This window comes from Anolis carolinensis, chromosome 5 (genome assembly GCF_035594765.1).
Source record: "Anolis carolinensis isolate JA03-04 chromosome 5, rAnoCar3.1.pri, whole genome shotgun sequence".
Lineage (NCBI taxonomy): Eukaryota > Metazoa > Chordata > Lepidosauria > Squamata > Dactyloidae > Anolis > Anolis carolinensis.
In genome coordinates, this window is record NC_085845.1 from 98,408,761 (window position 1) to 98,436,522 (window position 27,762).

The 27,762-nt window shown below is 39.7% G+C and overlaps 1 protein-coding gene across 1 annotated transcript in view; it reads left to right on the top strand.

Moving 5' to 3' along the window:
* The window catches only part of fbln1 (fibulin 1), a 104,653-nt gene extending 77,707 nt beyond the window's left edge, over window positions 1–26,946 (top strand). The window contains exons 15-17 of the mRNA XM_003221428.4: window positions 629–771; window positions 2,762–2,893; window positions 24,891–26,946. Coding sequence (XP_003221476.1) covers window positions 629–771; window positions 2,762–2,893; window positions 24,891–25,030 — 415 coding nt within the window. The 3' untranslated portion in view covers window positions 25,031–26,946. The remainder of the gene's footprint in view (window positions 1–628; window positions 772–2,761; window positions 2,894–24,890) is intronic.
* The last annotated feature ends 816 nt before the right edge of the window (window positions 26,947–27,762 follow it).

Below are 27,762 nucleotides of genomic sequence, written 5' to 3' on the forward strand. Positions count from 1 at the left end.
TACGACGTTGGAATGAGGAAGTGCCATCACAGTGGATGATGAAGCAAGCTGCTCCCCCCGTGGCCAGAATCGAACATCCCCTCAGGAGAAGGTTAAATTGCCTCTGCGTCTGTCTCTGTCTCAGTTCTATGTGTATATGGGCATTGAATGTTTGCCCTATATGTATATGATGTGATCCGCCCTGAGACCCCTTCGGGGTGAGAAGAGCGGAATATAAATACTGTAAATAAATAAATAAATAAAAATATAGAATTTATAAAGGTCAAGATAGCTGCAATTTTCAAGTCCATTTGTGATAAGGATTTACACGAGATAATCTCTTATGATTGAAAAGCATGCAATATCTGTCCAACATACATTGCTTGTAGCATTTTGTATGGATTACAATCTTGTGTCAGATCCAGTGATGATTTGACTATCTCTGGTCTGCTTTGGAAATAGACTGATTTCCTGGATGGACAGACAAAAGGTTTATCAGACTATACAGAATGGGAAACGCTCATACGGGAGAGTAGTGGGATCAGGATGTGAGCTCTGAATCCAGTCCTTTTCCATTTGTGTTTTGAGCATTGTCATATGACACAATCCATTTTATGTCCCATGTTTGTATTTCCTTTCTTCTACTTAGAGTGAGGCAGGAGAAGACAGATACTGTTCGCTGCATTAAGTCTTGCCGGCCGAACGATGTCAACTGTGTGTTAGATCCAGTTCACACCATTTCTCACACAGTCATCTCACTGCCTACATTCCGAGAATTCACAAGGCCTGAAGGTAAACCGTTTTTCTTATTCTGTATCACAATTGAAAGCACATCTGCATGGGCAGGAAATTCTGAGGTTGGTATGGAGTGCAGTACAACACTGGCCTGTGTCATTCTTGCCTGTCCCTGATTATACTGCCCATGTAGATATGCTCTAAGGGTCAAATGAAATAAACCTGGTGTCCCTGTGTCATTTCAGACCAGGAGAAAACACTCTCAAGTCATAGTCCCATTATTTCAATTGCAATATTAATCATTTGGTAATCTTAAAATTTTTTTTGTAAAGATTGGACTAGGGATGCTGTGTTGTTTTAGCTGAACCATTTTTTTTAGAGTTTTTTAAAATTGCACTTTAACTTAAATTTAATATTTCAACTAGTGTACCGTATAAAGCCAAGTTTTTCAGCCCTTATTTATGAGCTGAAAAAGCCTCCCCACCGGCTTATAATCTGGTCAAGGTCAAGGCCGGCAACGGAGCCTGCAGGCTATTGCTTGCAATATGTGATCTATTTCTCTCTTCTCCCTTATCAATGTGTTTACTTTTGCAAAGCCTCCCTCGCTCTTAATCAAGGGAATGTTTTGAAAAGAGAAAGACACCCTTGCAAGTCAGGAAGAAGAAAAATATATATTCATTAATCTTATGAAAGTATTTTTCTCTGAAATATTTGTTAAACTCTCCTACAGATATATAGGCATTAAACCCTTGCAATCTTTTGCAATCTCTGTGTACCTTTATATGTGTATCTATCTATATACATTAATTGTATATATGAATTTTCCCTCATATGTTTGCAGGTCTTTGCAAATCCTTTATACATATAGATCCATGTACCTGTGTATCTGTAGCCATATATATACATTATTTTTATATATGAATTTACCCTCATATGTTTGCAAGTCTCTGCAAATATCTATATAAAGAGAGATGTCTGGATAGATATGAATATATTCTTACCTACCTATATATAGGGCTTGCAAATATTACAGGGGGGAAATGAACACACAAATATATATAGACATATCTAGATAGATATGAATATATATATATATATATATGGCATACAAATATTGTAGGGGAAATGCACACACACATACAGAGGGATTTGCAAACGTTTCAGGGGGAAATGCATATGTGAAATTAGTATCGATAATTATAGATCTATATCTAGCTCTGCATTGTTTATATAAGCATTGAATGTTTGCCTGTTACTATGTTGGAAGCCGGCCTGAGTCCCCATGGGGAGACAGGGTGAGAACCAAGTGAAGTTTTTATTATTATTATTATTATTATTATTATTATTATTATTATTATTATTAGGTTATTGTTGATACCATATTGTTTTTGTTGCCCCTACTTTTCCACTTAATAGAGCTAGTTTATTGCTTTTCTTTGAAATACGGTAAATATTCAAAAAACATTTAACCTACTGATGCCTTGATTAATGAAATTCTATTGGTATCTATTTTTATTTTGAAATTTACCCATAACTGCTGCATTTCCCACCCTCGGCTTATACTCGAGTCAATAAGTTATCCCAGTTTTTTGTGATAAAGTTAGGTGCCTTGGCTTATATTCGAGTCGGCTTATACTCGAGTATATACAGTAATTCTATTTGAATGTTTACTTTTTATATATTTCAATTGTATTGCTTTTAAAATCTGGGTTCTAATCCTGGATGTATTTCCTAAGCCCCTTCTACACTGCTATATAAAATCCAGATTATTTGCTTTAACTGGATTATATGGCAGTGTAGACTCAGATAATCCAGTACAAAACAGATAATATGGATCATCTGCTTTGATAATCTGGATTATATGGCAGTGTAGCAGGGCCCTAGATGCCTGATATAAAATAACATAAATTGAAATGTTTGTTGATTTGATATTGCTCCACCTTTTCCTCTCAGATTTCTAATTCCTGAAGCAGACTGCACCAGACTGATTTCAATGTCTGTTTTTTTCTAATGCCACATTTAGCATATTTTCACTCTTTTCCTTCAGAGATTATTTTCCTCCGTGCCATCACGCCAGCTTATCCAGCCAATCAGGCAGACATCATATTTGATATAACAGAAGGAAATTTACGTGATTCCTTTGATATCATCAAGCGCTATATGGATGGCATGACTGTTGGTAAGAAAGTACTCTTCTTTTTTTCAGCTATCGAATCCAAAGACATGTACAGGTTTGATATAACAGTCTCTCATTTATTTATGCATACACAGTGACCTCTTGGTTTCCAAGGATGTGTTTCCAAGGTTCCCTGTGGAGACTAAAATTTGTGGACAGAGTGGGACGACTTTAATATAGGCTTCTTTCAAGGATGCAGATAGTTATGTTACTGTAAAATGAAAACCCAATAGCACAAGAGCACAAACCAAATATTAATCTGGATTCACAAAGTGCCATTTCCACCACCATCAAGAAAGAGCAACTAACTTTCTCTCCCTGTCGGTTGCACCTACTCCAAATTGGTGCCATATGATAACTAGACTTTTCAAAACATCCATTACCACTACTGTAATTATAAAAAGGACTCTGGGAGTGCATCTACACTCTAGAATTAAAGTGGTATGGCATGGGATGTGTCTTTTTACAAGGTCTTTTGCTTTCTCTAACAAAGAGTGCTGGTGCCTCATCAAGCTACAATTCCCAGGACTCCATAGGCTTGAACCATTGCAGTTAAAGTGGTGTCAAACTGCATGAATTCAACAGTGTAGATGCAGCTTGTGACACTAGAGTTCAAACCCCTGCTCAGCCATGCAGACTCGCTGGGCAAGTCATACGCTCTCAGCACAAAGCAAGGCAATTGCTACTTAACTCTGTTCAGATCCTGTCCTAGAAAACTCTGTGGTTGATTCATCTTAGGGTTGCCGTAAATTGGAAATGACTTGAATGCAACAATGACACTCAGGCCCCTTCTATAATCTCATATAAAATCCAGATGATCTGCTTTGAACTGGATTATATGGCAGTGTGGGCTCATATAATCCTGGATTATATAGCAGTGTAGAAGGGGCCTTACATTGCCAGTGGGTGCCTTGAGGACAGGAAAGAAACAGGAGAAAGATAGAAAAAGACAATTCACTCTGGCCACATCAACATTTGATGGCTCTAGCCCCTGCTGATGCATAGAATGTGCTGGTCTTCTGATATATATGCTTGTATTAGAAAAAATAAGTTATTGCATTGTTACATATATTACACTAGCTGTGCCCGGCCACGCGTTGCTGTGGCAAAGTATGGTGGTATGGGAAATAAAGTATTGAGGAATTGGTGGTAGTTAAGGTAAAGGGTCCCCTGGGCTGAGCGGGTTGCTAGGAGACCAAGTGAACAGAGCTTAGCCTTCTAACTGGCAGCAATTGGATAAAAACAATTATTCCTCTCCCTCTAATTAGGACTTTATTTTTCTTTTCTTTTTGTTGTATCAACCTAGAGGCATGGATGAGGGTTTGTGCTGTCAATTTTCGAGGTTGTGGGGTGTTTGCTTTTGTTGTTTTGTCCGCTGCCGTGATGCCATCACTCTTTTATATATATAGATTAATGTGGTAAATTTCTTTAAGATTTATTATCAGTAAATGCTTAATTTGCATATCTATTTTTTTTTAAATTTTTTTTTTATTGTTGTTTTGTCATCTTATCCCACTCCCACCCTCCCACCCTCCCCTCCTTGTACATACACTTTATACAACAAACTACAGAAGTTACATTTGAAATATCAATCTCAATCTTAATTTTTCCACTCCACATCTTAGTACATTCTCTAAATAGTTCTTAACTGGTTCCCACATCCCCTTGATTATTGCAATATTTTCAATTTTATCTATATTATTCCATTTGCAATTTGTGATTTCTACATTTAACATATCAATTATATACTTATACCAATTCGTCAGAGTCCATTTTGTTTTATCTTTCCAACCGCTCACTAAAACAATTTGTGCACATGCTATTAATTTGTCAATCATTTTTTCTTTTTGTATATTCTTCACTTCTGTTATCCTTGCATGTAGTACATTTCTATTAACTATTACTATTTGTAGATTTAGCATTCTATTGATTTCTCCTTCAATCATTCTCCAGTATTCTTGCACCCGATCGCACTCCCATATCATATGATTGAACACCCCTCTTTGTTCACAACCGTGCCAACACCTATCTTTCATCCCTGGTAAAAACCGTGAAAGTTGTGCAGGAGTTCTGTACCATTTTTGTAACATTTTCCTTCTTGCTTCCCTTAATACATTGTACTTTTCTTTTGCTATATTACTTATTTCCCTTTGTATATCTTCCCTCTCAATTTCCATGTCCATTCTCCATGTTTGGAAAATTTCCTCTACTATTTCTTCTTTTACCGTTATAATTTGTTCATACAGATCTCCTGCCACCTTCTTTTCCTCTCTCAAACATTTCCTAATCGCCTTCTCAAATGGACTGTCCTGTTCTCTAATTTTTTCTCTCAATCTAAAAATTTCCTGTCTTATAGCCCAGCTTTGAATCCAATTCCCTGATCCTATCCAATTCTGAATTTCTTTTTGTTCTACAGGGTCTCCATCTATTGTGTACAAATCCTCCACTAACCTTTTCCCTCTACTTTCAATTGATCTCAATGTTCTGCCTATAATTTCGTTGTTATTGTAATTAATTTGCCATATAGTTGCCATCTTATTCTCATTGCCTGGACTTAGCTTCTTCTTTCTTTTTTTCCACACTTTTATTGTTCCTTTAAAAGGTTCCTTAAATTCTGCTTCTTCTCTCCTACTCCATTCCCTAAATATTATTTCTTTTTCTTTAGTATTATTTATTATCTTCTCCATATTTGCCCATTTTTTTTTAGTATACTGTATTTCCAATAATCTTTGGATTTGAAACGCATCGTGATAGACTTCTAAACTTGGAATCCCCCAGCCTCCCTCTTCCTCTTTTGCATTTAACCATTTGTCCCTTATTCTGGGCCAATTTGCATATCTATTTTATATACCTACTAGCTGTGCCCTGCCATGCGTTGCTGTGGCGAAATATGGTGGTATGGGAAATAAAGTATTGAGGAATTGGTGGTAGTTAAGGTAAAGGGTAAAAGTTTTCCTCTGACATTAAGTCCATTATAAATGGGTTATATAGCTGTGTGGAAGGGCCTTGAGTCTACACTACCATATAATCCAGTTAAAATCAGATAATCTGTATTTTATAGGCAGTGTGGAAGAGGCCTAAGTGAGGCCTAACTCTGCCTGTCCCCTGGGCTGCGTGGGTTGCTAGGAGACCAAGTGGGTGGAGCTTAGCCTTCTAACTGTCAGCAATTGGATAAAAACAATTATTCCTCTACCTCTATAATTAGGACTTTATTTTTCTTTTCTTTTTGTTGTATCAACCTAGAGGCATGGATGAGGGGTTGTGCTGTCAATTTTCTGGGTTGTGGGGTGTTTAGTTTTGTTGTTTTGTTGGTCGCCAGGATTCCATCACTCTTTTATATATATAGATATTCTTGGGATCATGACAAAATTCTGAAGTGGAAAGGGGTTGTGAGTGGAAAAAACTTAAGAAGTACTGCTTTGCTTCCTAAATGTTGATATGGGTCAATGGCTATTTTTGTTTCTCTACGTCATGACATAGTCTTCAACTTTATTTAATATTTTTGGTTTTGATAAAGATAAAGGTAGGTAAAAGCTTTCCCCTGACATTAAGTCTAGTCGGTTCTGACTTTGGGGTTGGTGATCATCTCCATTTCTAATCCAAAGAACTGGCGTTGTCCGTAGACACTTCCAAGGTCATGTGGCCGGCATGACTGCATGGAGTGCCGTTACCTTCCCGCCGGAGCGGTACCTATTGATGTACTCACATTTGCATGTTTTTGAACTGCTAGGTTGGCAGAAGCTGGGGCTAACAGCGGGAACTCATCCTGCTCCCTGGATTCAGACCATAGACTTTTCAGCCAGCAAGTACAGTAGCTCAGCGGTTTAACCCACTGTGCCACTGAGGGGCTCTGATTTTTTGTTTTAGAAAGTTTAAAATTTTATCTTGTATCCATAACCATGAAGACCTGTGACAATGGGCATTCCCATTATCTGAACAACATCACTAAGGGGTACAGTCTCTCTTCTGGATAAATGAAGGATTAATGGGTTAGGTTATATTTATTGGGGGTCAGCATCATGTAGAAGCAATCAAAAGACAAATGTCTATTGCAGATTACCTATTTGGGAGAATATAGGCCCCATTTCCAAGATATTTATTATGTACATGAATGCAATACAAGTATTCCAAAATAAAACAAAACAAAACAAAAAACCCCAAAACAAAACCCAGAGCCCTAAACATTTCTGCTGCTGCTGCTCAGTCGTTTAGTTGTCTCCGACTCTTCGTGACCTCATGGACCACTCCACGCCAGAGCTCCTTGTCGGCCATCACCGCCCCCAGTTCCTTCAAGGACAACCCAGTCACTTCAAGGATACTGTCCATCCATCTTACCCTTGGTCAGCCTCTCTTCCTTTTTCCTTCCATTTTCCCCAGCATCGTGATCTTTTACAAGCTGATGTGGCCAAAATACTTCAGCTTTGCCTCTAATATCCTTCCCTCCAGTGAGCAGCTGGGCATTATTTCCTGGAGGATGGACTGGTTGGATCTTCTTGCTGTCCAAGGCACTCTCAGTATTTTCCTCCAGCACCAAAGTTCAAAAGCATCTGTCTTCCTTCGCTCAGCCTTCCTTATGGTCCAGCTCTCGCAACCATAGGTTACTATGGGGAATACCATTGCTTTGACTATGTGGACCTTCGTTGCCAGTGTGATGTCTCTGCTCTTGACTATTTTGTCAAGGTTGGCCATTGCTCTTCTCCCAAGAAGTAAATATCTTCTGATTTCCTGGCTGCAGTCTGCATCTGCAGTGATCTTCGCGCCTAGAAATATAAAGTCTGTCACTGCCTCCGCGTTTTCTCTTTCTATTTGCCAGTTATCAATAGGTGTAGTTGCCATGATCTTGGTTTTCTTGGCTTTTAACTGCAACCCAGCTTTTGCACTTTCTTCTTTCACCTTGGTGATAAGGCTCCTCAGCTCTTCCTCACTTTTGGCCATCAGAGTGGTATCATCTGCATACCTAAGGTTGTTAATGTTTCTTCCAGCAATTTTAACTCCAGCCTTGGATTCGTCAAGCCCCACATGTCACATGATGTGTTCTGCGTACAAGTTTAATAGGGAGGGTGATAGTATGCAGCCCTGCCGCACTCCTTTCCCAATCTTGAACCAGTCTGTTGCTCCGTGATCTGTTCTTACTGTGGCTACTTGGTCTTTATACAGATTTCTCAGGAGACAGACAAGGTGATTTGATATTCCCATACCACCAAGAACATGCCATAGTTTATTATGATCCATACAGTCAAAGATCATTCCAAAAATATTACACTAAAGGTTGCCACATTTGCAATTGCAGCCCAAAAGATCAGAGCTAAGGTAGCAAAATCCATACTTGAGGACAGAAATGGAAATTGTGATGGTTTGGGATGATACAAATCATACACTGTCATTGTTATGTTGCTGCTATCATAATTTTAAAGAGCTAGTTTTAATTTTTGAATAGGTTTTAATGTTTTTATTGGAAAGTGTTTATAAAGGTTGTATATTACTGATGTCATGGCCTACGGCTAGTACAATAAACAATTCATTCATTCACAGTCAAAGGCTTTAGAATAGTCAATAAAGCAGAAGTAGATGTTTTTCTGAAACTCCCTGGCTTCCTCCATTATCCAGCGGATATTGGCAATTTGGTCTCTTGTTCCTCTGCCTTTTCTGAACCCAGCTTGGACATCTGGCAACTCTCGCTCCATGTATTGCTGAAGTCTGAGGTCTGCCTTGCAGGATCTTGAGCATTACTTTACTGGCATGGGAAATAAGTGCCACTGTACATCTTTAGCATTTCCCTTAATGTTTATTAAGCGGGAGACAGAGCTCTCGTGTGTATGAAAGCACCAATTTGCCTGAAGGTGGTGCTGTTGTTTTACTGTATTATTGTAGGATCACAGATCATATCAAAGCACTATCATAATTTATCCTGCAAAAATGCAAACCTGGCTGCCAAGAAGGAACGTGTTAATGCAGGCTTGTAAGCTTTCAAGTCCTAGATAGAGATGTTGGGAGAAAGTAAGTACAGTAAGTTAAGTAAGCTAAGGATGAGTTTGCGTGCATGCTGAAAATTATATAAAAGTGATGGACGTGAAGGTTAATTGTTTCTCTACTATTATGTTTGGGTTGGGATCAGTGGGAGAGTTGATAAACTTAGGGACGCCTTGGGAATGTAGTATGATGTACACATGTGTACATTGTGTCACCCGGAGGAGTCTCTATTAGGAAATTCTGGGTCCTCCAAGGTCAGTAGTGAAGATAGGTTCTCCCCAAGGACAACATTTTTTTTTGGGGGGGTCAGGAGCGACTTGAGAAACTGCAAGTCGCTTCTGGTCTGAGAGAATTGGTCGTCTGCAAGGACATTGCCCAGGGGACGCCCGGATGTTTTTAATGTTTTTTTTTTATCCTTGTGGGAGGCTTCTCTCATGTCCCCGCATGGAGCTGGAGCTGATAGAGGGAGCTCATCCATGCTCTCCCCGGGTGGGATTTGAACCTGGCAGCTTTCAGATCAGCAAACCAACCTTCAAGTTTATATAAGAAGAACAGGGCAAGTACAGGATACTATTGAGGTGAAAATGAAACCCATCCTCTGCTCCCAACCTTTTGCCAATCTTCTGGTTAGTGGTTGTTGCCCGAAAAACATACAACAACCTTGTGATCCTGGCCATGAAAGCCTTCGACAACAGTTCTGGTTAGTGCTCCGTCTTCTGTTCTGTTGTGGATCATTTGCAGTTGTCATGTGCCTTTAGACCAAATTTGATTGCTTTCTGCATTTTAGGATTTTCTGGGCAAGATTAATTCAGAGGAGATTTGCCATTGCTTTCCTGAGAGAGGTTTTTCATGTCTGAGCAGGGATTTGAACCCCGATCTCTCGCAAAGCAACCTCTGAATCTTCCTTCCTTAAAAAAGCCTATGAAAAATTACTGGGATTGCAGCAAATTGGCAGGCACTTGAAGGCACATACACATATGTGCATGAACACACACACATGCCTAGAGTCCTCATCTAATACTCAAATCATTATATTACCCTGAGTATGAAAAAATATTTTTGTATATTATTAGTTGTCAAAAGAATCTGAAGTACAAGCATACAAGTCTGTAGTTGGGGGGGGGGGGTCCTTTAGCACTACCAGAAGCTCTACCACAAACTGGCCATGGAGTTGCACTGGAGCACCTAGACCAGTGGTTCTCAACCTCTGGTTCCCCAGGTGTTTTGGCCTACAACTCCCAGAAATCCCAGCCAGTTTAACAGCTGTTAAGATTTCTGGGAGTTGAAGGCCAAAACATCTGGGGACACAAGCTGAGAACCACTGGCCTAGACTTTCCTAAAATAACATCTTAATCAAATTCATAAATAACACTACAGCAAACAAAATTTGGAAAAAAAATCTGTTCCTAGCTTGAAAGTATTATTTCCTGTTGAATGGTGCAGTACTAACTGTGAAAGTAGTTGTTATACTCCGGAAACTTCATTTTGGGGCTGCCATCTTTAACCTTTCTTGTGCCATTTTTAACGTTTTGTGCAGACTGCAGAACCAAAGTTTTTGCAGTTGAATCAACTTGTTCCATGTTTTCCGGATTGAAACAATTAGGAAATGACATTTATAACCCAGGAACAAAACTTGTGTTACATAATGTAACTGAATCCACAAAAATCTAACCTATAAATGTGTAGGGATTATAGTACAGTAGAGTCTCACTTATCCAAGCTAAATGGGCTGGCAGAAACTTGGATAAGCGAATATGTTGGATAATGAGGAGGGATTAAGGAAAAGCCTATTAAACATCAAATTAGGTTATGATTTTACAAATTAAGCACCAAAACATCATGTTATACAACAAATTTGACAGAAAAAGTAGTTCAATACGCTGCAATGTTATGATATATATATATATATATATATATATATATATATATATATATATATAAATAAAAAAAACATTACAGTCAGTGACCAGCAACAGAAAATGTACAAGCATCAGAACAGCGTAGAAACGTATACAATTAGATATTAAGAAACACAGTGAAGAACAAGGTTAAAACACAGTATTGAATATGGTAGTTAAAAGGTATAAAACATTTATATGCTAAAATGGCAAACGTAAATGCTCAAGTAAATATTAAAACCTTCTAAAACTGTGGCAAGATCTTGCATCGACAAGCTATTGCTGCTGCACAAAAGCTAGCAACTTTGGCAGTAATTTTGGGGTTTTGGTCTGCCAAAAAGATAATCAACATAAAAACCTTACAGATCTCCCTGGTAAACTTTCTAAAATTGGATTTATAAAGTGTTTACGAAGTGTTTACAGCTGTAATGTTATGTTGTAATTACTGTATTTACGAATTTAGCACCAAAATATCACGATATATTGAAAACATTGACTACAAAAATGGCTTGGATAATTCAGAGGCTTGGATAAAGCAAGGCTTGGATAAGTGAGACTCTACTGTAATTACAATTCTTGCATTGCAAAATAACAGAAAGGAAGAGGCAACTTTGTTCAAACTCATTGGAGATGACATGGCATGTGGTTGACTGGATTAAGGTTTCTTGGCCTAAACTTGAGTCCTAAAGACAATTGACAGCCTGGCACTCAAACACATACAGTAGAGTCTCGCTTATCCAAGCTCTGCTTATCCAAGTTTCTGTATTATCCAACACAGTTTACCTTTTAGTAGTCAATGTTTTTGTAGTCAATTTTTCAATGTTTTGATGCTAAATTCGTAAATACAGTAATTACTACATAACATTAGTGTGTATTGAACTGCTTTTTCTGTCAATTTCTTGTAAAACATGTTGTTTTGGTGCTTAATTTTTAAAATCATAATGTAATTTTATGTTTAATAGGCTTTTTTCTTAATCCTTCCTTATTATCCAAGATTTTCGCTTATCCAATATTCTGCCGGCCCATTTATGTTGGATAACTGAGACTCTACTGTACAAAAATGTTCCTGCTTGGGAATTAAGACAAAATTCTTAACTAATGAGGCTGCTTCTAGATCCAATTGATATGCCATGGCTATTCTTTTTCTCCTGCTTAGGGAGGCAAGCTAAAGAACATTTAATCTAGCCTACTTGCTTCTAGATCAGTGTTTCTCAACCTGGGGGTTGGGACCCTTGGGGGGTCGCAAGGGGGGTGTCAGAGGGGTTGCCAAAGACCATCAGAAAACACATATTTCTGATGGTCTTAAGAACCCCTTTGGCAGACAAGGCTGAAGATCTTTCTGCCTGTCGTAGGGGTTCTGTGTGGGAAGTTTGGCCCAATTCTATTGTTGGTGGGGTTCAGAAAGCTCTATGATGGTAGGTGAACTATGAATCTCAGCAACTACAACTCCCAAATGTCAGGGTCTATTTCCCCCAAGGAGCCCTCGGTGGCACAGGGTGTTAAAGCACTGAGCTGCTGAACTTGCAGACCGAAAGGTCGCAGGTTCGAATCTGGGGAGTGGAGTGAGCGCCCGCTGTTAGCTCCATCTTCTGCCAACCTAGCAGTTCGAAAACATGCAAATGTGAGTAGATCAATAGGTACTGCTCCGGAGGAAAGGTAATGGCGTTCCATGCAGTCATACTAGCCACATGACCGGACAACGCCGGCTCTTCGGCTTAGAAATGGAGATGAGCACCAACCCTCTGAGTCAGACACGACTGGACTTAACATCAGGGAAAACCTTTACCTATTTCCCCCAAACTCTACCAGTGTTCATATTTGGGCATATTGAGTATTCGTGCCAAGTTTGGCCCAGATCCATCATTGTTTGAGTCCACAGTGCTCTCTGGATGTAGGTGAACTACAACTCCAAAACTCAAGGTCAATGCCCACCAAACCCTTCCAGAATTTTCTGTTGGTCATGAGAGTTCTGTGTGCCAAGTTCAGAATGCTCTTTGATTGTAGATTAGCTATAAATCCCAGCAACTCCAACTCCCAAATGACAAAATCAATCCCCTCCCTAAGTCACCAGCATTCAAATTTGGGTGTATGGGGTATTTGTGCCAATTTTGGTCCAGTGAATGAAAATACATCCTGCATATCGGATATTTACATTACGATTCATAACAGTAGCAAAATTACAGTTATGAAGTAGCAACAAAAATAATGTTATGGTTAGGGGTCACCACAACATGAGGAACTGTATTGAGGAGTCGAGGCATTAGGAAGGTTGAGAAGCACTGCTCTAGACAGAAGGTAGTTGCACAGCAGAATGTAGGGTGAGCCTTGGTATCACAAACACTGAAAAGGGGGAGAATGCTAACTAAATAAATACATAGACTCTTTGCAAGTTGCAACAGGAAATCTAGCCTTCTAAAGTGTAGCAAGCTGCTGCTGTTTTAGATGAGCTCAGGATTTGCATACAGGCCTTTGCTCTTGTTTAGATCCAAGGCCACCAAAACTAGAGAATTAGCATCCTTATTTTCCACTAGGAGAAAAAATAGGAAAGTTGAACAATATAGATCTGATAACCCTATTTACCATTGGTCATGCGAAGTGTGTCTGAGAACTGCTATCAGTAGCAATCTCTTGATATTAACATATATTGAATCTACTAAAAAATGAGCGAGACAGTGGGAATGGTTTTTTTAAAATATATTTTTATTGATATTATCTTATATTTCATGTTGTGAGTATATTGCACATTTAATACAAACATTCATACCTACACATCATTTATCTCTTATCACATTTCTCCATCTTCGTCCCTTCTGTATTGTCTACTCACATATCTAATATATCATCATTCTATTCATTCTTTTCCCCCCTTCCCTCCCCTCTCCCACCCCCTCCCCTCCCCCCCACCCCTACCCCATACCACAATTCTATTAGAAATTTAACTCCAACCATGAGCACAATTTTTCTCATTTCTGTACAATAGTTACATTGGCTTCGCCTCTTTTTATCCAATCTGAATATATTGTCCATTTCTCTTTAATTTTCCTCATTTCATCTTCCTTCTTATCCTCAGAGGTTACATTTGCAATAATTTCTGATTGGACCTGGTCAAACAAATAATCATTCCAATTCACCATATTCCACTTTTTTTTTGTCTCTCCAGCCCCAAGCTATTACTGCCTTCCCTGCAAGAATCATAGCTTTGAATAGATCTTGATATTTATACGTTAATCTTATTGTTCCCTAATATCTCCATCAACATTAATTCCATGTTTACTTGGAGTGATATTCTGAATAATTCCTCTATTTTCCCTGTTATTTTTTCCCAAAATATTTTTACCCTTGGACATTCCCACCACATGTGGGTATCATCCCTTACCTATTCCACAATGCCAACATGTTGAATTTTTATCCCTGATCATATTTGCTAATTGTGCTGGGGTACGATACCATTTCCATATGAATTTCCTTTCCATTTCTTTGTACTTCTCGATTTTAATTTTTGTGGCCTCTCTTTTTAAGTTCTCTATTGTTTGTCTTGTAAATACCCCCTCTTTTTGCCATTGGTCTTGTAATGTTCTTATGATGTATTCCTCATCTTTGATCATCCCTTTGTATATTACTCCCACCAGCCCTTTCTCTGAAGTCTGTGCTTTCTTAATTTTGTCTTCTATCATACTCTCCTTAACTATACATTCTCCATATTTTGGGGGACAGTGGGAATGTTGGTCACTCAGATGATCCCTAAAGCAGTTTTTCAGAGTGAAGTTTGGCATGGGCCTCAGCAGCAAGTTCTGCAAAATAAGAAAACTTGAGCAGTCTCCAAGTTCTGCAGTTTAACTCACAAGGTGTCACTTGCAGCCTTAAAATACAGCTGAACTGGGGGGAAAGGTAAACAGAAGTAAAGCCTCAGCTTGTTCTCTTTAAGCCCTTTTACAGACACTCTGAGACATATCTTGTTTTGTTTTGTTCTTTTTTTCTTTTAACCAGCTGTCAGTGAAAAATTTGTTTTCAGCCTGTGCAAAAAGAAAGTCTTATTGAAGCCTGGGGGTATTATAAAGCCCCATAAAGCTCTCCCTCCCCCTGACTTTGTGATAGAGCTCTGTAATACCACCTTTATTCAGGCAGTACAGTCAACTACAGGATGTTTTCCCTCCTATCCAGTACCATCCTGATTTTTTCATGTAGCTAAAAGCAAGCACTTATTTCATGTCATTAATAAACCTCCCTTGAAATCAACTGAGGATGTCATGGTGGTGCTCTTGTTCAAAATATGGCAAGGTTTAGGACACCATGAGCCTAATATAAGCTTAATCGGGGTCAGCCTGGATAGTGCAGTGATTTGAATATGGAATTAGGGTTCAATAAAACTGGGGTTTGAATCCCTGCTCAGCCAGGGATACCCAATGGGTGGTCTTGGGCAAATCATACTCTCTCAGCCACAGAAGGCAATGGCAATTATCTTCTGAATCAACCTTGTCAGGAAAACTTCAGCATAGGGTAACCATGATTGGGGTTCAACCAAAGGCACAGACTAGCAATAACAACATGTGCTTAATGTCCAGATATGTTGTGGGCAAGTTCCATTGAAATTTCCTGCCTCTAGGCACCATCATAGCTGCACCAAGTGTAAGGGACTAGCCCAGAGGGGGAGTAAAGGAGAGAATTCCAGATCAATAAAACAAGCCTTTTATTATCATAGCTGATGATAAGGCAAAACAGCCGTAGATACCCACATTTTGTGGGTCCGTACCATCCAAATGGCCGTCGCAAAGCATGTCGTAGCAAACAAAGAATGTTATATCTCGGCCTTATCTAGAACTGACCAATGGCTGAGACTCTTTTCCACCTTTCACACCTACTTTGGCACAAGTGATATCAATGACCTAACTTGTTTACTTTGAGCTTTCTTCTCTCTCTGGAACTTCCTGAAGGAAGGCACCAGCTCACAGGAAGAAGAGGGGCACAGGCCCTGTGTTGCACATTCTACTTTGATTCATACAAAGTGCTTATATTGTCTATATAAAGGCTATATGATATATGCAGAGGCAAAGCTATATAGGCAATAATCTACTATTTTCTGGCCCATGGTCCCTACACAAGCACTTGCAAAAAGTACAGTTGAAATGCCATTTTTAGTTTTGCAAAAGGAGCCTCCGATGGCCTAGGGGATAAAAGCCTCGTGACTTGAAGGTTGGGTTGCTGACCTGAAAGCTGCCAGGTTCAAATCCCACCCGGGGAGAGTGTGGATGAGCTCCCTCTATCAGCTTCAGCTCCATGCGGGGACATGAGAGAAGCCTCCCACTAGGATGATAAAACAAAAAAACATCTGGGCGTCCCCTGGGTAATGTCCTTGCAGACGGCCAATTCTCTCACTCCAGAAGCAACTCCAGTTTATTTATTTATTTATTTATTTACAGCATGTATATTCCGCCCTTCTCACCCCGAAGGGGATTCAGGGCGGATCACATTACACATATAGGCAAACATTCAATGCCTTTTAACATAGAACAAAGACAAGACAAACATAGGCTCCAAGCGGGCCACGAACTCATGACCTCCTGGTCAGAGTGATTCATTGCAGCTGGTTGCAGCTGGCTTGCTCTCCAGGCTGCGCCACAGCCCAGGCCTGGGCCCAGTTGCTCCTGACACACACACAAAAAAAAGTTTTGCAAAAGCTGTTTTGGTGGGTGGGATGGAGAATGATGTGTGAAATGGAGGCCACATTTTATTTAAAGTCAAGGACTCCACTCCTGAAATCATTGAACTTGTATATGCCTGGATTGATCCCTGTGAGCCTTGGCACAAATGAAATCCTACAATCAGTCTGATGAAGACACAAAGCCATTTCACACTATGCAGTTGGGTGTTTGTTGACTTATGCTGGCTCCATGAATTTCACAGGGTTTTCTTAGACAAAGGATACTTAAGAGATTTTTTTTGCCAGTTTCTTCCTCTGAAATATAGCCTCCAAGTGCAGATTGTTCTTTAAGTGCCATTGTGGTACCATATAGAATTCTCTGATTTTTATATAAATGTATATTTATAGTTATTTTATGTCCCGGCATGGAATGCTTGCCATATATATGTTGTTCTCTGCCATGAGTCCCCATAAGGGAGGAATATAAATATTTTAAATAAATAAAATAAATTTGTAGCTTGGCGAGGCACTGGAATTTTCTGGTTGAGAATTATACATATCTTTCCCCAATGTGCAAATCCTAGGACATCTTAAGCCATGAGAGTGAAAGTGGAATCATAGTGCTATAAAGATGCAGTGTGAAAGGGTCCTGCATCTCTCTGAAGAAAGTATAAAATGTGGAATTAGATGCAAAATTACATCTTGAACAAAGGTTAGCAGGAGGCCAGTTAAATCTGTAATATTACCATTCACAGTGAAGTCCCTGATTAGTGTTGTTGTCATTTTACTGACACAATGGTAGTGGCAGACCAAGGGCAAAACAAGTTTAGAAAAATAGCAAAGAAGTTAATGAAATTCTCGTATGTCTTTGCCTTAGAAGTGTAAACTCACAACAATAGCCGCATCTGCAGAGCAGTGTAAAATAATCAACAGACAGATGGAGAACGATATCACTCATGTTTTCAATAATGACTTGGTTATTCGTAATATTGTTGCCCTCTAAGAAGAACTACACACTATTGGCTAGAATCCTCTTCCCCCAATTATAGTGGTAAACTCACTATATTTAAGGGTTTAAAGAGAACGTTGTGACCCTGTACTTCAGCCTGTTTTATAGAATTTGGTTGGGGATTGGCATATGTTACAGTTCTACAGGTTTCACTCTGCAGACCTTTCTGTTTAAAATAGCTGTCAGTCTGTCATCTCCAGGCGATGATGGATTGATTGGGCTATGGCTTCCAGGCCAAATCCCCTGTATTAGGGCCTTTTTATTCCTTTTTTTTTAAGTAAATGGAAACACACAGCCACAGTGCATCTGAGAGCCTAAATAGTTCAGGAACAGAAGCACTTCTTTCCTTTTCTTGTAATTTGTGAATATGGCGTCATTAAAAAAAAGGATTGGAAGGGGAAATTGAAGCGATACAAAAAAGAAACAACATAGAATGAATTTGTGGAATTCAAAACCATAAAATATGCTGATGCCTATAATATGGGACATAACTTATAAACAGGACTTCCATGTTTAGTTAGTGTAACTGAGGATCAGATGTGGGGTTATTGCCTTGAGAAAATGTGACACTTACCCAACTGGCCACTTTTAAAATAGTATACTTGTAGGTTATTAGCATGATCCAGAAAATGCTGAATATAATATATATTTAATTAAGACATCAAAACTAACATGCCTAGTTAAGGACAAGCCCTTGCTGTTAACTGTTGTGAAATAATAGTAAGCCTGGCCAACCAGAAACTTCATGGTCATATAGAATTCTGGGATTTGTAGTTTAATGAGGTATTTAGAATTATCTGCCAGAGACTTTTAGTGCCACATCAAATAACAAATTCTAGGCTTCTGTAGGATGCAGCAATGGCATTAAAACTGCATCAAAATGTTATAATTGTGTAGACTCATGGAAACATGGAGTAGGAAGAAACCACAAGAGCTATCCAGTAGAGTTGTGTGTGGAACCCGTTTTCCTTCATTACATTCATTTTTTGTTACTTTCATTGCCTTTGGGAGCATGTAATGGGAAGTACCCTCCCTGCAAGAAAATCAGCTCGACGCAAAAGCAAATGGGACCTGATCCCGGCTCCTCGCCTGCTTTTTGTGAGCAATCTCCTTGCCTTGGAGAGTGCATATGTGGTGTGCAGCTTGCCTGCAGCTGAGTGTCTCTCCTCTAAAGAAACAGATAAGAAGCCCCCTTAAAGTACGTGCCAGTACTGCAGCTAAGCGCCTCCTCTAGAGTAAGAAATAGAACTTGCCTGTTGCCTCCTTGCCTTGGAGAGTGAGTGTGTGGCATGCAAGCCCAGAAAGCACAGCCTGCAGCCGAGTGCCTCCTCTAGAGTAAGAAACAGAACTTGCCTCCTTGCCTTAGAGAATGTGTGTATGGTGTGCAGGTCCAGAAAGTGCTGCCTGCAGCCAAGCGCCTCCTCTAAAGTAAGAAACAGAACTTGCCTCCTTGACTTGGAGAGTGTGTGTGTGGCATGCAGGCCCAGAAAGCACTGCCTGCAGCCGAGCGCCTCCCCTAGAGTAAGAAACAGAACTTGCCTCCTTGCCTTGAAGTGTGTGTGTTTGTGGCGTGTAGCCTGCCCTAGAGTAGAAACAGTTTAAATGACTATGACAGAAAGGGGAGCCTGGGAAGCCCTATCCCTCTCATAATGGGCTGATAGAAAACAGATCTTTCGGAAACCTACAGTGAAAACAGATATCTGCCCTCCCGATTTTGGGAGGCTCCCAAAAATGAATCGAGACCCCCATCATAAGCCGGGACACAAAACAGGTCAAGGTTTATCCCGAAAGCACAACTCTACTATGTAATTGAGCATCATTCTCCCATGCCAGAAAACACAATCATATACATAATGTATAGAATCATAGAATCACAGAATAATAGAGTTGGAGGAGACCTCATGGGCCATCCAGTCCAACCCCCTGCCAAGAAGCAGGAAAAACGCATTCAAAGCACCCCCGACAGATGACCATCCAGCCTATGCTTAAAAGCCTCCACCACAGTGCGGGTGGTGTAGTGTGAAAGGTGCCTAGAATGAAACAAGTAAAACAATCCATTGACCCAGCTATAGGACAGATATACAGTTCTAACTATGCTGACGTTGAAGAGTGTTATCAGCTCATGAGAACTGTAAGGAATGAGTTAATTCACAGAATAGCTCTTTTGAGTTCAGGAGGAAGGGTTATTAGCAAACTGGCTATGTGATACAAAATGCAAGCAGAAACCAGACATGAAGGTGAACTGCCTGAGGGGCTTGCATATTTCATAGGGTGCAAAGAGGAGGGAAAGGTAATTATATCTTACAGCAACAGAGACGAGCCAAAAGAATACCTGAAGCATCTGAGCAGAATACCAGAAACTCTGAAGAGAGGATTGAGAAGATTAAAAATATTAAGCTGAATACCAGCTAGATCTTGGCATCTGTGCAAAGTAATATCCCATATGGTTTTGTTTGTGTCCCATATGATTTTTGTTGGTGGGCTCTTCTGAATTATTAGATATTAATAACAATAGCACTAATAACAATAATGCTATGCCTTATTTTTATAGAGCAGGGATGGGTAACTCCTCTTTCCTTAAAAATGAGAAATATGTTCCTGGAAGCTGCTAGTAGACCCATCTCTTCTTATAAACAAGGCAAAACCATCCTTGCTCTAAATTTTTGACAAAGAAGGGGGTTTGGGGAAAAAACCTAGAAGTGTATGTCTGGGCACGTGGAGTGTGACTGGCAGAACAAGAGAAACAAAATTGGTTGCAGTCTGCACTCACAGAGCTTGTTTTTCCTGATGTACTCCCGAAGCACTTTAAGAACATTTTTCTGCAGTCCTTACCTATGAGTACTAGAGAATGGTGTATGAAGATACATACTGCAGATAGGACATGAGGCTTAAGAGACATAGATCTATGCACTGTACTCTCCGTCATTTCTGAAGTGACAGCTCTGACACCTCTATCCTCATCCCAACGGGCATGCCTTGATTCCTCCCAACCTTTCCCTCTAATGTTTACCCATTTCTCAATAAACTGTCCTGCTCTAGCTTCTGTTTCTCTGTTTCCTGAAAATACTTATTTATTTATTTATTTATTTATTTACAGTATTTATATTCCGCCCTTCTCACCCCGAAGGGGACTCAGGGCGGATTACAATGAACACATATATGGCAAACATTCAATGCCAATAGACAAACAACATTCAGTTTTAGACAGACACAGAGGCATTTTTTAACATCTTTCCAGCTTCACGATTTCCGACCTCAGGGGGAGCTGTTGCTTCACCGTCCATTGGTGGCTGTTCTTCCTCTTCTTTTCCTCATGAGCAGTTTTATGGTGTTGTAGATTAGTTAAATTAGCCTCCCGCATAAAGCGTCCCTAAATTTTCCCTACTTGACAGATGCAACTGTCTTTCGGGGCTGCTAGGTCAACAGCAAGCCCGGGCTATTTTTTTTTTTATGGTCGGAAGCTTAACCCGACCCGGGCTTTGAACTCATGACCTCTCGGTCAGTAGTGATTTATAGCAGCTGGTTCCTAGCCAGCTGCGCCACAGCCCGGCCCCTTTAAAAACTTTATCCCATGGGTTTCAGACTCAGTTTCCATGTGCTTAGGAAATGGAGCCTCATGGGAGGCCCACGAAGGCTGTCCCATGACTTGATGACACCTCCAAGGTCATGTGGCCATAAATTCTTATGTTCCACATCCTGAGTCTCAGTGATTAAAATATGTCCTCATAAGCTCCACAACAATTTCCCCAAATTAAAATGGTTGATATTGTATAATTATGGTGACTTTAGCATCTGTGCTTGCCAGTAAGGAGCTGACCTTCTATGCATACAAAATTAACTTTTACATTACCACAAGCCATGCACAGATGTGTCTAAGTTAACAAAGTAGATATGATCCTGGGAATGATTTCTTTTACAGAAATTCTGGTACCAGGAGCAGAAACAACATGGAAAAAATAGAGATGGTTTCCTAAAGTGCTTCCCAAAGATCCAGTTTAACATTTCATGTCCTTTCTTCCTAGCAAGAGGTGCATGCCATGAAGATTCCCCATCTAAACCCTTCCTTTTTGGCTGCTGTCAAAAAGAAACCAGTTTTATAGTATAGGGAAATCAATACAAGAAAATTCTGGGAACAGGAGGGCTGTGTTAAAAGAGAAATACATTCATGAAATATAGGAGGGAAAATGAATGTGGTGGAAAATGTGCTATTTCGCCACATGCTGAAAATATTAGCCAGCATTTAAATAGGACAGAACTTTAAGGTCATCACAGCATTTGAAAAAGGGTGCTGACAGCCGGCATAAGCAAACGTTTATCTCTTCCATCTGATCATAAGCCAATGTGTTCTTAGGGAACTGCTAAGAGAGAACTTCTGGAATTCCTTAAATGCTGTTGTGCACTCCACTTTTGAAACACGATCGCAACTGAGATCTAAATGGGATGTGTATCAAATAATCCTTCCTTAAATTGTGTGTTTCCTTCCAAATCAAATGCCACATTTTAGATTCCAGTAACTATGTGAGGGAATTCTATATCAAAATGTTGAGCTTAGCAGGAGTTTTGAATTTGTGTGAACCATCATTATCCCATATTTTGCTCTTTCAGTACAATACAGTAATAGTAATGTGCTCTGGGTATCGTGAAAAAAAGAAAACTTAATGGAGAGAGAGAAAGTTGGGGATGATACTTATGTAGACTGAAGATAACCAACAATTTTTGTCTCAAAGTAGAAGTGCTTTGAAAGAGGAGTATCTTTAAGGGACCCATATCGTTATTATTGCTTCTGAAATACATGTTTTCAAAAATGTGCCAAATCTGTCTGTCTATAGTCAACAACAAGACAACAGAACTAATGCACCTATTTATGCAATGTCATCACAGTAATACAGTAGAGTCTCACTTATCCAAGCCTCGCTTATCCAAGCCTCTGGATTATCCAAGCCATTTTTGTAGTCAATATTTTCAATATATCGTGACATTTTGGTGATAAATCCGTAAATACAGTAATTGCAGCATAACATTACTGCGTATTGAACTACTTTTTCTGTCAAATTTGTTGTATAACATGATGTTTAGGTGCTTAATTTGTAAAATCATAACATAATTTGATGTTTAATAGGCTTTTCCTTAACCCCTCCTTATTATCCAAGATATTCGCTTATCCAAGCTTCTGCTGGCCCATTTAGCTCTACTGTACTTTTTTCAAGGGGGACACAAAACTCTCCTGGCTCTGAGCAGCCTCTAGTGTTGGACTTCCTTTATGGAAGCTGCATCTAAAGCATTTTTCCTCTTTCTGCCACTGTTTTGCAGATACAGTGTGCCAACAGGACACACTGTTTAGTACAGGAAGGAATATTTCTCCCAAGCTGCCATCTTTACTTTGCTTTTCAGTTTTCAGCTGCTCCCAGCGTGAACAGTAGTTTATTTGCAAAGAAAAACAAATGTGAGATGCTCATAGAAGGGATCCTTATAATTCCTCCTAAATGCCAACAAGGATCTGCCTTCCCACTTTTTTACCTGTTTATAAAATGTTCAAAAGGAGCCCCAGTGGCGAAGTGCGTTAAAGCGCTGAGCTGCTGAACTTGCAGACCGAAAGGACCCAGGTTCAAACCCCGGAAGCGGCAGGAGCGGCCGCTGTTAGTTCCAGCTCCTGCTAACCTAGCAGTTCGAAAACATGCCAATGTGAGTAGATCAATAGGTACCGCTCCGGCGAGAAGGTAAGGGCGCTCCATGCAGTCATGGCGGCCACATGACCTTGGAGGTGTCTACGGACAACGTTGGCTCTTCGGCTTAGAAATGGAGATGAGCACCAACCCCCAGAGTCAGACATGACTGGACTTAACGTCAGGGGAAACCTTTACCTTTACTATAAAATGTCCACTTTTCTCTCTCCTTTCCTTAAATTTCCCCATTTACCCACAGCTTTATTTCAGTTGCTTCAAAGTGATTTCAAAATGCACAGTAGTTTTGCACTCAGCTCAGCAGGGTGGATAATAGAGGAGAAGAGGAATCTAGCATTTCTCAGTGGATTTGGACAAAAGCAAACTGCTGTCACCTCATGCTTGTGTGTCAATGACTTTTGCCACACTATGATGTTGTTTGGCTATATGTGTTCCAGTTTTCATCTGTGATGTGTTTGCAAGTATGGTATCACCTAAAACATCTGAAGAACATCAGATTTAACTCATTAGGCAGGGGTGAAAAATTCCTGATGTAAAGAGTCTGCCATGTTTCTTTCCACTTGTAAGAACCTGTGGTCTTCTAATTTTTTTTCATGTCAGGAGCAACCGGAGTTGCTTCTAGAGTGAGAGAATTGGCCGTCTGCAAGGACGTTGCCCAGGGGATGCCCGGATGTTTTGATGTTATTACCATCCTTGTGGGAGGCTTCTCTTATGTCCCCGCATGGAGCTGGAGCTGATAGAAGGAGCTCATCTGTGCTCTCCCTGGGTGGGATTCGAACCTGGCAGCCTTCAGGACAGCAACCCAACCTTCAAGTCACAAGGCTTTTATCCCCTAGGCCATTGGAGGCTCCATCTTCTAAAATAAATGTTGTTGTTTTTTTGTCCCCAGATGCCACCAGCCCTTTCTTTTCTGGAGGGTGTGAGATAATTTCACCACATTTTGGCCCTCTCTGAACCATTTTAGGCCCAATAAAGGCCCTTTCCAAAGAGGAAATGATTGAGAAGTCATTTTCCAAGTATAAAGTTATCTTCAGAGTCACTGAAAATGACCAAGTCACCTAAAATTTCCAGAACATGGCAGATTGCTTTGGACAGATTGTGTGTGGTTTACAAGGGTTCTCCAACTACTGCAGAGGCATTGAATCCATTGTTGAATGATGAGCTGACACATGAAAATCCCTTTGTTTCAGTGCATTTACAATAGTTTGGAGTAACACTTGAATTCTAAGACCCTCTTAGACCAAAGAGCAGAACTTTCAGAAAGTACAGTATTTAGACTACAGCACCCAGAGTGCTTTTGGGATCATTTGCCTGTGATGTCAAAAACTGTAATTTTTTGAAGATTCACCATAGAGCTTTAGACATCTGATCTGACTCTTTCAGTTTGGATTTACACTGCCATATAATCCTGTATCTGATCCTAGATTATTTGCTTTAAACTGAATTATATGAGCCTACACTGCCAGTTCAAAGCAGATAATCTGGAATCAGAAACTGGATTGGGTGGTCTGGGAAATATTGTGCAGGTGGTACCATACTCTAATCTCTTAACTGCAGTTAACATCCTGACAGCTGCATTGTGCAACAACTGCATTTGATAACAACCAATATTTTCTGATTGTTGTCAAATGTAGATCTATGCGTGGAGGTGCCCAGGTCGTGTATTATCATAGGCAGTTCCAACTTCTCAAACAAATGAGTACAACTGTTTAACTTGTTGCATTTAGTAAAAGGAACTCCTACCATAGATGTATTGATATTTGTGACACTAATCTTAATGTTTGTCTTCTTCCCCAACTCATAGGTGTTGTTCGTCAAGTGAAGCCCATCATTGGCCCTTTCTATGCAACCTTGAAACTAGAGATGAACTATGTTGTTGGAGGGGTTGTCTCTCACCGTAATATTGTCAACGTGCACATCTTTGTTTCTGAATATTGGTTCTGATTGGCCCTACTGTTTTGATGGTAGCAGAAGATCTCCAAAGAGAGATTCCACCACACACTCCTAGAATGATATATACCTTTTTGGGATAGGGTGGGATGGGCAAGTAAAATGGAATATCTTTCATTTCAAAAAACATATCTGGTTCATTGTTTAATTAAAGGAGTAATAGCAAACTATTTAAAATAGATGTAGGATTGAACAATATCCTATAGTTCACTTGCGTCGTACTCTCTATATAAAACAAATTGTGTGTCTGACTGCCCCTCATCTCCTGCCTTGCTCATTGTTTTTTACTGATCCATGAAACAGAATGTTACATGCAAGATTTTGCAGTATCAGAACCTTGCCGGCTACCGTCATTGTCTCAGAATAGCTAGTCTGCCTATGAATTCAAGATTTTCCATAATGAAAACAATAAATCCTCAAGGGACACAATCCAAGTGATATTTACAAGCATATAACCCTCTGCCTTATATTGATACTCAATATATTCTCAGTGCACTTTCAAAACCCTTCATCCCCTCTCTTTCCCCATCTCTTTGTATTAGAGTTTAATTAAAAGGGCACCAAGGTCAGGAGAACATCAGTTAACATGATAATAGAAGACTGACTATAATGGCTCAAATCCTACAGGTAGGCACAACGGCCATAGATCCATTGAGTCAATGGGATTTATCTAAGCACTGAGCTCCTATTCAATGACTGTTTCAACTGGGCTATTCTAGATAGGATTACTAACAGGATTTAGGCCGGTGTGTCCAAGATATTGGGGCACTAAATGACCCTGACATAGGGAGGTTCATCCAAGGATTCAGTTCACTGACCTGAATCCAGAGCTGAATGGCTGTTTCCAATGGAGCTTTAAGCTTACCTCAAGCAGCATCCTCTCATGTTGTGTGGCAAACTAGTTTTAAAACAGTAGGAAGGGATATGGTATAGGAGTCTGTTGTTCAAATGGAATAAGTAGAAAACTGCTTAAGGCATTTTGAAGGCTTTGACCATACTTCCTTAAAGTCCTAAAACCCGAGGTTTTAGAATTAAAGGGGCAGCCATGCATGGGTTTGAAATATTATCCATAAGTTCCATCAGAATTAAAAACTCAGGGTATTTTTGGCATGGTTGGTGTAATGCTGAGTGTATTTACAGGTAAAAAGTGCAGCTGGCTGTATAATGTACCAAGAGGTTTCCAAAAACCATTTCCACACAGTCATAACATACTCCTTTCTGTGGGCATTTTGAATTGGCTTGTTATATTAACCTTGTCAGATACTCAGAGAGTTGGTGTCAATAGAAATAAGAATTCACCAGCTGGACATTTTAGAGAAACCGTAGGTGGTACGTTGGTAATGCCCAGAGTGTGGATACATCTTTTTCTTTCACTACATGTTTTGTAGGTTTATAAAAACTTATACAACCTATAAGCAGAACTTGTGGTGGAATTCATATGTGTACCACAGGAAATTATATATTTATCACAACACCTTGAAGTACTTTCCAGCTCTAGCCTTGAGTTGACCAAGGATAAAGAAGAGAAATCTGTTTGTCGGACTGAGTTAAGAAACCTCATTAACATTGTCATATTCTATTTTTACGCTTAGTACATTGTATTGTAAAATGGTGGTACTGAATTAAACTGTGTATAAGACTACACTGCAAACTCTCATGTCTTTCTGCTCCCAAATAAACCTGGGATTTGAAGTTCAGCAAGGTGTTCAGAGAACTCCCTTTTACAGAACTGCAGTTAGGAGTGTTCTGTGAGTAAAAGCACCAGAACAATTGTGCTCAAGGCTTTGTATAGCAAACAAAGATGTAAGCCAATCATGTAATAAAGCCACCTTTTATCTGTTGTATGTATTTACAGTTTGTCATGATAATGTATCCTACAAATATGAAAATAAACTTCCATTTTTAATTTCTTTTTTATCTATTGTTTATTCAACCTTTTACTATGCTTGTAATAACTGAACAACAGTTGCAATACATAACCATTCAGTCACTGAGCAATATGCTTTGAGGGGAGATATAAAAATAAAGGCAAAACTCTTTATGGTGGTTGGAATTCTTAGAATTGCTTCCTATCAACTGACAGGTAAGAGTGTATCAGGATAGAGCATATTTCTTGTAGTGAAATAATTACACAGTTGAAAAAAACCACTGAACACATGGCTTGATCTATGGAAATTTAATTTTGCTAGACTATCCCCTGACCCTGTATGTTCTCTCTTTCTAGTATTTTGAAGTCAAACATTATCCATAAGAGTACCCTGAAACTAGAAGCACATTTTGTCCTTTCATCAAGTAGACCTGTTCCCAGTAGGATGCAACAACTCAGAATCTAAAGAGAAACCAGAGTATCTCATCTGGGTTATGACATGACACTGAAATCTATTAAACAAAGACTGTGGGACATTGCCTTCTGTGAGCTGCGTTCTCGCTCATTTGTTTCTTGTTCTCAAAGAGCCCTGAGTATACACAATGCTGGGCCTCTCCCTGAAGCAAATTATCTTAAGAACTTGACTGTGGCCAAATATTGCTGCCTATTCTCCATATGCCATTTTAGCCTTGGATTTTCCACGTAGCCCCTCTGGAAGTTCCTCTGCATAATCTAATGGGAGCTTGTGGGCTCCATGGATGATCTAGGTCTAAACTGGCATATGCCACCGGAACAAGCCCTTTGTGACAAGGTAGCAAGGCAAGGTGCAATTTGTTAACATCTGAAGTGCTTTGAGGTA